Raw genomic sequence first — 15,625 nt, 5'->3', positions numbered from 1 at the left:
TATCTTCTATTCTTTTCTTAAACCCAGCTAGTATCCTTATGATTATTGCTTTATATTCTGGATCAGGCATATTACTTAATATCTGTTTCAATTAGATCCTTGGCCCTGACCTTTTCTTATTCATTCTTTTGTTCTTTAAAGATTTTTCTTTTTTTTATTTCAGACAGAGAGAACATATGAGAGAGAGAAAGAGAGATATCATGAAAGGGGGGAAGGGTAGAAGGAGAAGTAGACTTGAGCTGAGTAGGGAGCCCAGTGTGGGGATTGATCCCAGGACCCTGGGATCATGATCTGAGCCAAAGGCCGATGCTTAACCAGGTGAGCCACCCAGGTGCCCCTGTTCATTCTTTTGTGATGAATTCTTCCATCTTCGTATTTTGTCTAGGTCTCTTTTCTCTGTGTTAGGAAAGCCTATTATCTTTCCTGCTTTGGAGATTAAAGGCTTTATGAAGCAGAAGTCAAATGTCCATGACCTGGGTCTTGAGGAAGTGTCTCTGGTGTATGCTGCATGCAGTCTGCTATGTTATGGTTGCTCTATCCCCCAGATCAGTCCTCTGCAGAGTTTCTCCTTGCTTGTAGTGGGGCGTATGTTTGGACCTTGGCCAGAGTATGGCAAGTTTTAACTAGGTGTGTTCTGGTCTGCTTGTTAAAAGAGACCTGATTCTACTTCCACTAGAGCTGAAACTTTGCAGAATTTTCTGGTCAGTAGATATGGTGCATGGGGGCGTTTCTGTTGGTGTTCTGGGGGAGGGGCCTGGGCTGCTCTGGGTTCTTCGGCACACTTATCCTAGAAAAATAGTACCAGAAGAGCACATGGTAAGGGGGCTTGGTATAAACAATTTAGGCAGCAATTGTTGGCACTGTGCTGCTTGCTGAGGTTAGTTTATGCTGTGGGGTGAGGATATGAAATGGCACTAGCCATCTCCTTTGTCCCCAGACAGGTGAGTTCTTGCTTGCTGCTGTCAGAGAAGCCCTTCCGGAAGAGTGAACAATTTCCCCTCATGTATCGTATGTGTTTTCACACTGTATCTGGGTTGCTTGCCTTCCTGGAGCAGCACAGTGTACTTTGGACTCTATCCCAGCCAGGTCAGCTGAGTTTAAATCCTCCAAACTGTAGGGGCCAGATGTGGGGGGAAAGGGGAACCTGTGCTGGTCTTCTGGGGGAGGGTCTTGCTGGGCTGGGATTGATGCAGGTTTGACTGAGATAGGCAGATGTACCAGAGTGCAGGACTGTGGGGTTTGGAGTAAAGTGTGCTAAAGGGCTAGTGTCCTGGTTAGTTGCCCTCATCAGGTGTCTTAGCACCTATGCCGAAGGGCAGGGGAGGGAAATGATGTCTGTCTGCTCCTTTGTCCCTGGAGAGGCAATGTCACCTCTCCCAGATGTGCCCCAAGAATGGGAACCACAGATTATACAGTCTGCCTCTGGGTTAGCTGCTTGTGTACTCTACATTAGCACGACAGCCCTCAGGCCTTTATAGCAGCCATGTTGCAGACCTGTAAAACTCCAGTATTTGTCCCGCTGATTGCAAGAAGTCCCCAAAATTGGCCCCTCTCCTTTTTCTTGTCGGTGGCTTCAGGGAAGTGTTTTCCTTGTGTGATCCCCTGTGTGCTCCTCCTGCCCTATCTCTCTCTCTCATAGGACAAAGAGCATACTTTATATACTTGAACTTCCTCATCTGTGGCACTCTTGCACTTGGGGGAGGCAGGGTAGGAGGGAAAACCCAGAATGATCCTGGGGCCAGGACTGGGATTCCCCTGCTGGATTAGTTGGCCACCTTAGAGCACAGATTTCCCTTATCACCCTCATTGTCAACTTAATATTTGTAGACTCTCTTGAGATGTTACTTCTCTTATTCCTGATATTGGTAAATTGTGTAGTTACTCTATTTTTGCTGATTAACCTTGCTGGAGGTTTATGAATTTTTTTTTTTAAGATTTTATTTATTTATTTGACAGACAGAGATCACAAGTAGGCAGAGAAACAGGCAGAGAAAGAAGAGGAAGCAGGCTCCCAGCTGAACAGAGAACTTGATGCGGGGCTCGATCCCAGGACCCTGAGATCATGACCTGAGCTGAAGGCAGGGGCTTTAACCCACTGAGCCACCCAGGTGCCCCAAGGTTTATGAATTTTTAGAAATTTTTTCAGTGAACTAATATTTGGTTTCACTGACTCCCCCCGACCCTGGTTTTATTTTATTGTCTTCCTCTCTCAACTTCATTTGTTCTTTCTTCCTACTTCCCATTGGTTTAATTTGTTCTTTTTCTATGTTCTAAGGTGGAAGCTGAGGTTGTTGATTTGAAACCTTATTTTTTTTTTAACGTTTCAGTCGTTATTTGAATAAGTAGGCATAACATTAGGAGGGCAATAAATACTGTTGTGAAAATGGAGATCAGAAGAGCTTTGGGGAATGCTTCTGATAAATGGGATATTACCAGTAGTATTTGATGAGTGGTTTATGGGAATAACTAGGAAAGAAAAGATTATTATGAACAAAAGATGGGGCGCCTGGGTGACTCAGTAGTTTAGTGTCTGCCTTTGGCTCAGGTCATGATCCCAGGGTCCTGGGATCGAGCCCTTCGTTGGGCTTCCTGCTCAGCAGGGAGCCTGCATCTCCTTCTCTCACTCCCCCTTCTTGTGTTCCCTCTCTCACTGTCTCTCTATCAAATAAATATATAAAATCTTTTAAAAAAAGAAAAAAAAAGATTATTATGATTCACAGTTTTATTTATTTTTCAAAATTTTTTATTTATTTTATTTTTTTAAATATTTTATTTATTTGACAGGCAGAGATCACAGATAGGCAGAGATACAGGCATAGAGAAAGGGGGGGAGCAGGCTCCCTGCTGAGCAGAGAGCCCAACGTGGGGTTCGATCCCAGGACTCTGAGATCATGACCTGAGTGAAGGCAGAGGCTTTAACCTACTGTGGCACCCAGGTGCCCCTTAAATATATATTATTTTTTATAAACATATATTTTTATAAACATATATATTTTATCCCCAGGGGTACAGGTCGGTGAATTGCCAGGTTTACACACTTCTCAGCACTCACCAAAGCACATACCCTACCCAATGTCCATAATCCCACCCCCCTTCTCCCAACCCCCCTCCCCCGAGCAACCCTCAGTTTGTTTTGTGAGATTAAGAGACACTTATGGTTTGTCTCCCTCCCAGTCCCATCTTGTTTCATTTATTTCTCTCCTACCCACTTAAGCCTCCATGTTGCATGACCACTTCCTCATTATCAGGAAGATCATAGGATAGTTGTCTTTCTCTGATTGACTTATTTCGCTAAGCATGATACGCTCTAGTTCCATCCACGTTGTCGCAAATGGCAAGATTTCATTTCTTTTGATGGCTACATAGTATTCCATTGTGTATATATACCACATCTTCTTGATCCATTCATCTGTTGATGGACATCTAGGTTCTTTCCATAGTTTAGCTATTGTGGACATTGCTGCTATAAACATTCGGGTGCACGTGCCCCTTCGGGTCACTACGTTTGTATCTTTAGGGTAAATACCCAGTAGTGCCATTGCTGGGTCATAGGGCAGTTCTATTTTCAACATTTTGAGGAACCTCCATGCTGTTTTCCAGAGTGGCTGCACCAGCTTGCATTCCCACCAACAGTGGAGGAGGGTTCCCCTTTCTCCGCATCCTCGCCAGCATCTGGCATTTCCTGACTTGTTGATTTTAGCCATTCTGACTGGTGTGAGGTGATATCTCATTGTGGTTTTGATTTGCATTTCCCTGATGCCAAGTGATGTGGAGCACTTTTTCATGTGTCTGTTGGCCATCTGGATGTCTTCTTTGCAGAAATGTCTGTTCATGTCCTCTGCCCATTTCTTGATTGGATTATTTGTTCTTTGGGTGTTGAGTTTCATAAGTTCATTATAGATTTTGGACACTTGCCCTTTATCTGATATGTCGTTTGCAAGTATCTTCTCCCATTCTGTCAGTTGTCTTTTGGTTTTGTTAACTCTTTCCTTTGCTGTGCAAAAGCTTTTGATTTTGATGAAATCCCAATAGTTCATTTTTGCCCTTGCTTCCCTTGCCTTTGGCGATGTTCCTAGGAAGATGTTGCTGTGGCTGAGGTCAAAGAGGTTGCTGCCTGTGTTCTCCTCAAGGATTTTGATGGATTCCTTTCTCACATTGAGGTCCTTCATCCATTTTGAGTCTATTTTTGTGTGTGGTGTAAGGAAATGGTCCAATTTCATTTTTCTGCATGTGGCTGTCCAATTTTCCCAACAACATTTATTGAAGAGGCTGTCTTTTTTCCATTGGATATTCTTCCCTGCTTTGTCGAAGATTAATTGACCATAGAGTTGATGGTCTATTTCTGGGCTCTCTATTCTGTTCCCTTGATCTATGTGTCTGTTTTTGTGCCAGTACCATGCTTTCTTGATGATGACAGCTTTGTAATAGACGTTGAAGTCCGCAATTGTGATGCCACCAACTTTGGCTTTCTTTTTTCAATATTCCTTTGGCTATTCGAGGTCTTTTCTGGTTCCATATAGATTTTAGAATTATATGGATGGTACTTTGATAGGAATTGCATTAAATGTGTAGATTGATTTAGGTAGCAAAGACATTTTCACAATGTTTATTCTTCCAATCCAGGAGCATGGAACATTTTTCCATTTCTTTGTGTCTTCCTCAATTTCTTTCATGAGTACTTTATAGTTTTCTGAGTATAGGTTCTTAGCCTCTTTGGTTAGGTTTATTTCTAGGTATCTTATAGTTTTATGTGCAATTGTAAATGGGATTGACTCCTTAATATCTCTTTCTTCTGTCTTATTGTTGATGTAGAGAAATGCAACTGATTTCTGTGCATTGATTTTATATCCTGACACTTTACTGAATTCCTCTACAAGTTTTAGCAGTTTTGGAGTGGAGTCTTTTGAGTTTTCCACATATAGTATCATATCATGTGCGAAGAGTGATAATTTGACTTCTTCTTTGCCGATTTGAATGCCTTTAATTTCTTTTGTTGTCTGATTGCTGCGGCTGGGACTTCTAGTACTATGTTGAATAGCAGTGGTGATAATGGACATGCCTGCCATGTTCCTGACATTAGTGGAAAAGCTTTCGGTTTTTCTCCATTGAGAATATTTGCGGTGCGTTTTTTATAGATGGCTTTGATGATATAGAGGTATGTGCCCTCTATCCCTACACTTTGAAGAGTTTTGATCAGGAAGGGATGCTGTGCTTTGTCAAATGCTTTTTCATCATCTATATAGAGTATCATATGGTTCTTGTTCTTTCTTTTATTGATGTGTTGTATCACATTGACTGATTTGCGGATGTTGAACCAACCTTGGAGCCCTGGAATAAATCCCACTTGGTCGTGGTGAATAATTCTTTTAATGTACTATTGAGTCCTATTGGCTAGTATTTTGGTGAGAATTTTCGCATCTGTGTTCATCAAGGATATTAGTCTATAGCTCTCTTTTTTGATGGGATCCTTGTCTGGTTTTGGGATCAAGGTGATGCTGGCCTCATAAAATGAGTTTGGAAGTTTTTCTTCCATTTCTATTTTTTGGAACAGTTTCAGGAAAATAGGAATTAGTTCTTCTTTAAATGTTTGGTAGAATTCCCCCGGGAAGCTGTCTTTTGTTTGTTTGGAGATTTTTAATGACTGTTTCAATCTCCTTACTGGTTATGGGTCTGTTCAGGCTTTCTATTTCTTCCTGGTTCAGTTGTGGTAGTTTATATGTTTCTAGGAATGCATCCATTTCTTCCAGATTGTCAAATTTGTTGGCGTAGAGTTGCTCATAGTATGTTCTTATAATAGTTTGTATTTCTTTGGTGTTAGTTGTGATCTCTCCACTTTCATTCATGATTTTATTCCTTTCTCTTTTCTTTTTGATAAGTCTGGCCAGGGGTTTATCAATTTTATTAATTCTTTCAAAGAACCAGCTCCTAGTTTCATTGATTTGTTCTATTGGTTTTTTGGTTTCTATTTCATTGATTTCTGCTCTGATCTTTATGATTTCTCTTCTCCTGCTGGGCTTAGGGTTTCTTTCTTGTTCTTTCTCCAGCTCCTTTAGGTGTAGGGTTAGGTTGTATACCAGAGACCTTTCTTGTTTCTTGAGAAAGGCTTGTACTGCTATATATTTTCCTCTCAGGACTGCCTTTGTTTTGTCCCACAGATTTTGAACCGTTGTATTTTCATTATCATTTGTTTCCATGATTTTTTTCAATTCTTCTTTAATTTCCCAGTTGACCCATTCATTCTTTAGAAGGATGCTGTTTAGTCTCCATGTATTTTTGTTCTTTCCAAACTTCCTCTTGTGGTGGAGTTCTAGCTTCAGAGCATTGTTGTCTGAAAATATGCGGGAAATCATCCCAATCTTTTGATACCGTTTGAGTCCTGATTTAGGACCCAGGATGTGATCTATTCTGGAGAATGTTCCATGTGCACTAGAGAAGAATATATTCTGTTGCTTTGGGATGAAATGTTCTGAATATATCTGTAATGTCCATCTGGTCCAGTGTGTCGTTTAAGGCCTTTATTTCCTTGTTGATCTTTTGCTTGGATGATTTGTCCATTTCAGTGAGGGGAGTGTTAAAGTCCCCTACTATTATTGTATTATTGTTGATGTGTTTCTTAATATTAACTGGTTTATATAGTTGGCTTCTCCCACGTTGGGGGCATAGATATTTAAAATTGTTAGATCTTCTTTTTGGACAGACCCTTTGAGTATGATATAGTGTCCTTCCTCATCTCTTATTATAGTCTTTGGCTTAAAATCTAATTGATCTGATATACGGATTGCCACTCCTACTTTCTTCTGATGTCCATTAGCATGGTAAATTGTTTTCCATCCCCTCACTTTAAATCTGGAGGTGTCTTCGGGATTAAAATGAGTTTCTTGGAGGCCACATATAGATGGCTTTTTTTATTTATCCATTCTGATACCCTGTGTCTTTTGATTGGGGCATTTATCCCATTAACATTCAGGGTAACTATTGAGAGATATGAATTTAGTGCCATTGTATTGCCTGTGAGGTGACTGTTACTGTATATTGTCTCTGTTCATTTATGATCTACCACTTGTAAGCTCTCTCTACTTAGAGGACCCCTTTCAATATTTCCTGTAGAGCTGGTTTGGTGTTTGCAAATCCTTTCCGTTTTTGTTTGTCCTGGAAGCTTTTAATCTCTCCTTCTATTTTCAATGATAGCCTAGCTGGATATAGTATTTTTGGGTGCATGTTTTTCTCGTTTAGTGCTCTGAAAATATCATGCCAGCTCTTTCTGGCCTGCCAGGTCTCTGTGGATAAGTCAGCTGCCAATCTAATATTTTTACCATTGTATGTTACAGACTTCTTTTCCCGGGCTGCTTTCAGGATTTTCTCTTTGTCATTGAGACTTGTAAATTTTACTATTAGGTGACGGGGTGTGGGCCTATTCTTATTGATTTTGAAGGGCGTTCTCTGAACCTCCTGAATTTTGATGCTCCTTCCCTTTCCCATATTGGGGAAATTCTCCCCCAATAATTCTCTCCAGGATACCTTCTGCTCCCCTCTTTCTTTCTTCTTCTTCTGGAATCCCAATTATTCTAATGTTGTTTCATCTTATGGTGTCCCTTATCTCTCGAATTCTCCCCTTGTGGTCCAGTAGCTGTTTGTCCCTCTTTTACTCAACTTCTTTATTCTCTGTCCTTTGGTCTTCTATATCGCTAATTCTTTCTTCTACCTCATTTATCCTAGCAGTGAGAGCCTCCATTTTTTATTGCACTTCATTAATAGCTTTTTTGATTTCAACTTGGTTAGATTTTAGTCTTTTATTTTTCCAGAAAGGGCTTTTATATCTCCCAAGTGTATTTCTCTAATATCTTCCATGCCTTTTTCGAGCCTGGCTAGAATCTTGAGAATTGTCATTCTGAACTCTAGATCTGACATATTACCAATGTCTGTGTTGATTAGGTCCCTAGCCTTTTGTTCTTTTTTTGTGGTGAATTTTTCTGCCTTGTCATTTTGTCCAGATAAGAGTATATGAAGGTGCAAGTAAAATACTAAAATACTAAAATATGCTTTAACCAAATTAGAAGAGATCCCAAATCGTGAGGGGGGAGAAAGGGCATAAAAAGAGGTTCAAAAAGAAAGAAAGAAAGGGAAAAAAAAAGAAAAGAATTTAAAAAAGTAATTGAATAAAGAAAAGTATAAAAAAATAAAAAATATATATTAGATAAACTAGTTTAAAAACATTAAAAAAGAAAAGGGTAACAGTTAAAAAAAATTTTAGCCAGAAGAAGCGAAAAAAAATGAAAAAGAAAAAAATTAACTGCAAGGCTAAAAAATCACAGGGAGAAAGCCATGAGTTCCGTGCTTTGCTTTCTCCTCCTCTGGAATTCTGCTGCTCTCCTTGGTATTGAACCCGCACTCCTTGGTAGGTGAACTTGGTCTTGGCTGGATTTCTTGTTGATCTTCTGGGGGAGGGGCCTGTTGTAGTGATTCTCAAGTGTCTTTGCCCTACGCAGAATTGCACTGCCCTTACCAGGGGCTGGGCTGAGTAATCGCTCAGGTTTGCTTTCAGGAGCTTTTGTTGGTTGAGCGCTTTCCGTAGTGTTTCGGAGGACAGGAATACAAATGGCGGCCTCCTGGTCTCCGGCCCGGAGGAGCAGATAGCCCGGGGCCCCACTCCTCAGTGCGCCCTCAAAGAACAGTGCCCAGTAACTCCCGTCTGCCTGACTTTTGGCCACGCACCGAGCTCACCGAACCTGCAACTGTTTCAAGGTAATCCCGAGCTGTGAGCTTACTGTCAGCTCTGTCTCTGTAGCCGGCTTTCCCGTTTCAATACCCGCAAGTTCTGTGGCACTCAGACACCCCCGATCCTTCTGTGACCCTGCGGGACCCGAGGCCACGCTGACCGTGCGTGGACTTCGCCCCGGTTTAGCCTCTGGAGCGATGTCCCTCAGTGGAACAGACTTTTAAAAGTCCTGATTTTGTGCTCCATTGCTCCGCTGTTTGCCGGGAGCCGGCCCCTCCCCCCGTGGTCTATCTTCCCGTCGCTTTGGATTCACTTCTCCGCCGGTCCTACCTTTCAGAAAGTGGTTGTTTTTCTGTTTCTAGGATTGCTGTCCTTCGATCTGCCAATGGATTTGCAGGTGTTTGCAATCTTTAGATAAGCTATCTAGCTGATCTCCTGCTAGCTGAAGTTGTCTCAGCCTGCTACTTCTCCGCCATCTTGACTCCTCTCCAGTTTTATTTTGAGAGAGATTGAATAGTGTATTACTCACTGAGGTGTAGATTGTAACAGGAAAATTTAATTTAGTGATGGGATAATTCTGTTGTGGACACATTGATTTCGATGTTTGTTGAACATCCATTTGGCTGTATCCCGTTCAGATTTGTATCCAGAGCTCAGTGAGAGATTATGGCAGGAAATAAGATTTGAAAGACATCAGGGTAGAGGATATAGTTGTTACCTTTTGGAAATAGGAACCCAGTCTTGCCAAGGCTTTCCACATTTCAAGAAACAGTGGATTTAGGGGCACCTGGGTGTCTTAGTTGGTTAGGCATCTGTCTTTGGCTCAGGTCATGAATGGTTTATGCGTCTCCCTCTCCCTCTGCCTGTTGCTTACCCTACTTGTGCTTGCTTGCTCTCTTTCTCAAGTAACGAAAATTAAATCTTTTTAAAAAACAGTGGATTAAATAAATATATATAATGTTCTGGGGTGCTTGGGTGGCTCAGCCAGTGAAACATCTGACTCTTGATTTCAGCTCAGGTCATGATTTCAGACCTGAGATCGAGTCCTGCGTGAGGATCCCTGTTCAGTGGGGTCTGTTTGGGATTCTTTCTCTCCTTTTCCCTCTGCCTCCCGCCTCTCTCAAATATATAAATAAAATCTTTTTTTTTTTTTTTTTAAAGATTTCATTTCTTTATTTGACAGTGAGAGATCACAGGTAGACAGAGAGGCAGGCAGGGGATGGCGGAAGCAGGCTCCCTGCTGAGCAGAGAACACAGATGTGAGACTTGATCCCAGGACCCTGAGATCATGACCTGAGCCGAAGGCAGAGGCTTAACCCAATGAGCCACCCAGGTGCCCCATAAATAAATAAAATCTTTAAAAATTTATAATATTTCTAGATTCGTAAAATACTATGCTTTCCAAGTATAATACAGTTATAAACCAGGTGGGACCTGTAGATGGTCTGTTTGCCATTCACTCTATCCATTACTAGCCTATATTCCTGAGGTGAATGGGTGTTCCACCTGAAGCAGTGGACTGCATTGTTTCCTCAGAAATGGCTACCACATTTATTTGATGATATGCAAATGCATGAAACCCTTCAGTTAACCCTTGCAGTTTTGTTAAAGCTTGATAATACCAAAGAGAGGATATAGTATAAAAGAGAAGAGGTAAAGACAGAACCCTTGAAAACATTAAGAATGTTAGAAGAGGGGTATCTGGCTGGCTCCGTTGGTAGAGAATGTGGCACTTGATCTTGAAGCCGTGAGTTTGAGCCCCACGTTGGTAGTAGATATTACTTACAAAAAAGAAAAAAAAAGTAATGTTCGAGTAGGATCATTGAAGGCTAATGAGCACCTAATGCAAAGTTGCTTTAAACCTTTTTTACAGAATTATGAAGATCAAAGGACACGTGATGTGCTTATAATAGGTAGCTGTTACTTATCAAATTCTAGATTACTGGAACTAAGGAGCAACAAAACATCACTAGCAGCTGGAGGGAAGTAACCTTAAGATAAAAAAGTACTGAATCTCTTCATATGGAGATCATGGAACCTCGGAACTGGTACAATGAATGAACCAGAGCAGCCAATTTTGTACAGGACTGAGGAGTTTACAAAGCACTTCTACCACCAGACTATTCACTTCGTTTCTCACACAGTCCTGACTTCAGGATAAAGAAACTGAGTCTCAGGGAATTTTATTACTTTTAATACATCATATCACATGGCCCTTAGATGTCCTGACTGGAAATGTAGTGCTTTTTCTACTCCAACATAAGAACTTAGGGAGGAGCACCTGGGTGGCTCAGTCCAGGTCATGATCCCAGTCCCAGGGTCCTGGGATCGAGTACCGCGTCTGGATCCTTGCTCAGCAAGGAGCCTGCTTCTCTCTCTGCTCAGCGGGGAGCCCGACATCTGGGATCTTTGCTCAGTAGGGAGCCTGCTTCCCCCCGACTCTCTGCTTGTGCTCTCTCTCTCTCTCTCTTTCTCTTTGACGAATAAATAAATAAATTCTTTTTAAAAAGAGAGAGAGAGCTTAGGGAACATCTAGCATGCCTCTCTCACTTTAAAATATTTGCTTATTATGTGAATCAGATCAAAATACAGCCTGTAAAATAGAATCCCATACCATTAAAACCTTTTGAAACAGCCATTTTAGAAGCAGAACAATGGGATATCATCTCACATCTGTTAGAATGACTGTCAAAAAGACAAAATGTTGGTGAGGATGTGGAGAAAAGAGAACTCTAATACCCTGTTGGTGGGAATGTAAATTGGTATAGCCACTATGGAAAATCCTATGCAGCTTCCTCAAAAAAAAAATAAAAATAGAAATACCATAAGATCCAGCAATTCTACTTCTGAAAATTTATCCAAGGAAAACAAAAATACCAATTCAAAGAAATATATACACCCCAGCGATCACTGTGGCATTATTTACAGTAGCCAAGATACTGAAACAACCCAAGTGTCCGTCAAAATGGATACAGATGTCACACACACACACACACACACACACACACACACTGGAATATTACTCAGCTATAAAAAGAATGAAGTCTTGCCATTTGTGACATGGTTGGACCTTGAGGAAACTATGATAAGCAAATTATGTCAGACAGAGAAAAACAAATCCTGTATGTTTTCACTTATATGTGGATTCTAAAAAAACAAAATGTACATTATACATACAGAGAATAGAATAGTGTTCGCTAGAGGAGAGTAAGTGAAATTAGGTGATGAAGGCTCAAGAGGTACAAACTTTCAGTCATAAAATAAATAAGTCATGGGAGTAATGTACCACATAGTGATTATAGTCAGTGATATTATAGAATAAGCTTTGAGTTGCCAAGAGAGTAAATTCTAAAAGTTAACTTTGTATGGTAATGGATGGTTCTAGACTTACTGTGATGATCCTCTTGCATTATACCATATACATATTTCAAATAATCATATTTTATACCTGAAGCCAATATAATGTTATATGTGAATTACACCTCAATAAGACAATTTTAAAAATTAGAATTTAATTTAACTAGAATGGTGTACTTTTTACTTGATGTTTTACAGGAAACATTTTAAAAATCTATTTCTGACTTGTTTAGGCTTTACTGCACTACTAAAAACCAAATGTTCTGATGTCATTTATTTTGTTTTTCAGGAAAGACTCTGTTTGCCTCATCACATTTTGGAAGAGAGAGGTCTTGTGAAAGTTGGTGTCACAGTTCAGGCTCTTCTTGAATTACCTACAACCAAGGCATCTCAGCTTTCTACAGCTTGATGTAACATTTCAAAATCATAAGTGTATAGTTGCATTTATTTGAAGTGATTTCAAATATCTCAAATTCATGATAAGAATCTCTAATCAAAAATAATTTAATTAGGTCAAGACTTAGGTTAAAAAATATCACATTTAAACATAAAAATTAAATTTGAATTGCCCAAACTTCTTTTGGGGGAGACAGGATTAACTTAATATGAGTTTTTGATAAATTCAAATTCTCTTTTTACTAAGTCAGTTGATAACCTTGATTATTTTTCAAAAACCAGATTGATACTAAATTTAAAATGTGGTTTCAATTTAATAATCATTTATGTTTAATTTTTTATATCATAGCATACTAGTAAACACCTGGATGAGGTAATCATTTTTTTACCGATTTAAAACTATTCTATATTTGAGTTATTTAATACACTTCTAGTTTATACGCAGTTTCTTCAATCTTTGGTCTTAGTTTTCTAGAAAAAAAAGAGTAGAAAATGCAGAACTCTGGCTTTATATTAAATTCTTTTAGTATTATAGGTTGGTGCCAAAATATTTTCAGTTGTACTGTAGATTGTTTACATGTGAAGTGCCTGTGTAATTGATGACTCTTATATAGTCTTAAGCATTTTTGCAGTTTCTTTTTATGTATTAATGGAATCAATGGAACTTTAAAATATTTTAGTAGATTTTGTAAGGTCAGTAATATGTGAGGATTTAAATGTGCCTCACATTGTGACATTTGTGGTTTTTTATTTAGTCCATTGCAGTTTTCCTTAAATTGGTTATGATGTCATGTTGTCCAAAAAAAAAAAAAAAAAAAACCCCAATGTTAATATGCTTAATTTATGCTATTTAATTTTGCAAAACTTAATCATCTTTTAAAATGTATTATTTGAAGAGTATTTTATTTCTGTATTGAAAATGTTACACAAAGCAGTAAGGTTTTTGAGAAGTAGCAAAGTACTAATTATCAAGGACATTTTGATAAAACTGCCAAAGTTTGGGTTTATGTCCTGACTTTCAGTAACATTATGTGAGTATACTGCCATTAATTTTATTCAGATTCAGAGAGCAGCAATTAAAGAATAGGTTTTTATTTAAAATCTGGCCCTCTGTGGATCCTGTAAATCTTATGATCCTCAATTAATAAGATGTTGAATTAAACACAGAACAGTCTATAAATATTTTCATAAGTATACTATGTTACAAAGTCCTTGTTTAATTTGGAGATGGATGCATTTATGTTGGTAGTAGTGCAAGAATTTTTCAAAAACATTACTGTAATGAATAACTCAGTTTGCTATAGAAGAACCTTAGTATAATTACTTTTGTAGTAGCCAAGTAAGTACCATATCTTAAATATGTGATTATTTGCACTTGTTACCTCTTAATATGGATGCAACTTATTAAAAGTGTTGGCCTGGTTATTTCAAAGGGCATATATAAAAGTTAAAAACTAGTGTGCCAAATGGTATAGTAAGGGTTGGTTTTGGAACAACTCAACTTTTTTTGATCCGTCGGCATGAAGCCATATAATTAAATTTTGGCGTTAGAATATGGATGTGTTCTTTACATTCCCCAAGTGTGAAACTGGAGCTTTTAAAGAATTAAAGCTTCTTGAGACTGTAAGGTTTAAAAATTAAATTATTAGTAATTTATTACTTTAAATATTTGAGCTAATTAGTTACTATTTTTCAGTTGGATCTTAAAAAAACAAAAAAAAAACAAAAAAAACTTCATTGGCATAGTCAATCTCCCTAGTGAAAACTTGGGTAATAAAGGTAAGAAATGGCAAATAAATATCTTAAGTTGTTAGTTTTTGTTGTAGAAATTTAACAATGTTATAAATAAAGTGACCGGTAAAAGCTACAGCAATCATCCGTATGCCTTTCTTAGTTATCATGCTGTAGAAGTCCTCTTATTAATCAACCTGGAAGTTGTTTCACAGATATTTTCCTGTTTCATATCATTGAAATATTAGTGAAATTATAGGCCACTTCCTTATTTCATTTACTTGTCAGTTATTACCTTAAAGGGAAAATACACCAGAACCATACTGTAGCATTCTTTACTGCAAAGCAAAATTCCATTTAAGATGGGTCCATCTGAGGTCTATATCATGTTAGTTTATTTACTGTAGTGCCAGAAGGCAACACCGCCTCTAAGTCAGTTTCTCAGCATAGTCCCCAAGGAAACATTTTACCAAGGCTCTAATGTATTTCTTTTATTAGTTTTTAAATAAGTGTAAATTTTATTCTAGATGGTCCTTATGGTTCTTTTATATTTACTTCATCAATTTTTGAGTTAAGAATGATTATAATTATTTGAATTGGATTTGTGATTTGAAGAGGGTTAAATAATCAAACTGAAATATTTTATTAGGCCCTAAGAAATGTAGTAGATAGCTACATCTGCTAAATTTTATTACTGTATGGCACAAGAAAGAAGTGATGTTGGATATGTTAGAATTTAAATAAGTAAAAATGCATTACCATTTGTTTAATAATGATCTCTACAGAATGCTAGTTTATTGACTTTTATAAGTGAATTTTTTGAAGAATTCAGAAATCTTTGTATTGGTCACAGATCTATCATAATTGATTTTCTGATGCATTTAAAAATAAATGGAACACTAAATGTATATTACCGATGCAAACTGTGGATAAAGTTGAATGAAAAAATTAAAGTCTGAGATTTCTTTTCTCCCTCTCTATTTCTTCTCTCAACATCACAGCATCCATCTTTTCTAGGTTTTTGGTAGCTTGTGTCTATATTCTCTACTACGGAAAAATAGACCTCAAGAGGATATTCCACGTAAGTTGTTTAAGAGTCCAGATTCTCTTTACATCATGCTATTTTCAGTAGATAATGTTTTCTTTAAAACACAATAGTTTCCTAAGATACCTTCACAAAATAAATCACATTTTCATAAGTTAAACTCTTTATATATATGTGTCAGATAAATCTTTACATAAAAGAAAAGATAGGATAGGTCAAATCGTGATTATTTGTATTCTGTAATACAAATTAGTGTGAGGCATATGATTGAATTACCCTTAAGAAATTTTATTTAAAAATAATCTTTAATTTTCAAATAATCCTAGTTGTTAAAAATTTCACGTATTTTATTAAAAATGACTATCATTTATTCATAATTG

At 38.1% G+C, this 15,625-nt stretch overlaps 1 protein-coding gene across 4 annotated transcripts in view; it reads left to right on the top strand.

The window, feature by feature from the left end:
- The window catches only part of LRCH2 (leucine rich repeats and calponin homology domain containing 2), a 108,673-nt gene extending 93,496 nt beyond the window's left edge, over positions 1-15,177 (top strand). For all 4 annotated transcript variants that reach the window (XM_059158160.1, XM_059158159.1, XM_059158158.1 and 1 more), the window contains one exon: positions 12,363-15,177. In XM_059158160.1, the coding sequence (XP_059014143.1) occupies positions 12,363-12,482 (120 nt within the window). In that variant the 3' untranslated portion in view covers positions 12,483-15,177. The remainder of the gene's footprint in view (positions 1-12,362) is intronic.
- Positions 15,178-15,625: the final 448 nt, after the last annotated feature.

The sequence above is a fragment of the Mustela lutreola genome, chromosome X, assembly GCF_030435805.1.
Source record: "Mustela lutreola isolate mMusLut2 chromosome X, mMusLut2.pri, whole genome shotgun sequence".
NCBI lineage: Eukaryota > Metazoa > Chordata > Mammalia > Carnivora > Mustelidae > Mustela > Mustela lutreola.
The sequence above is the reverse complement of the archived record's forward strand: the minus strand, read 5'-3'. Positions and strand labels throughout refer to the sequence as shown.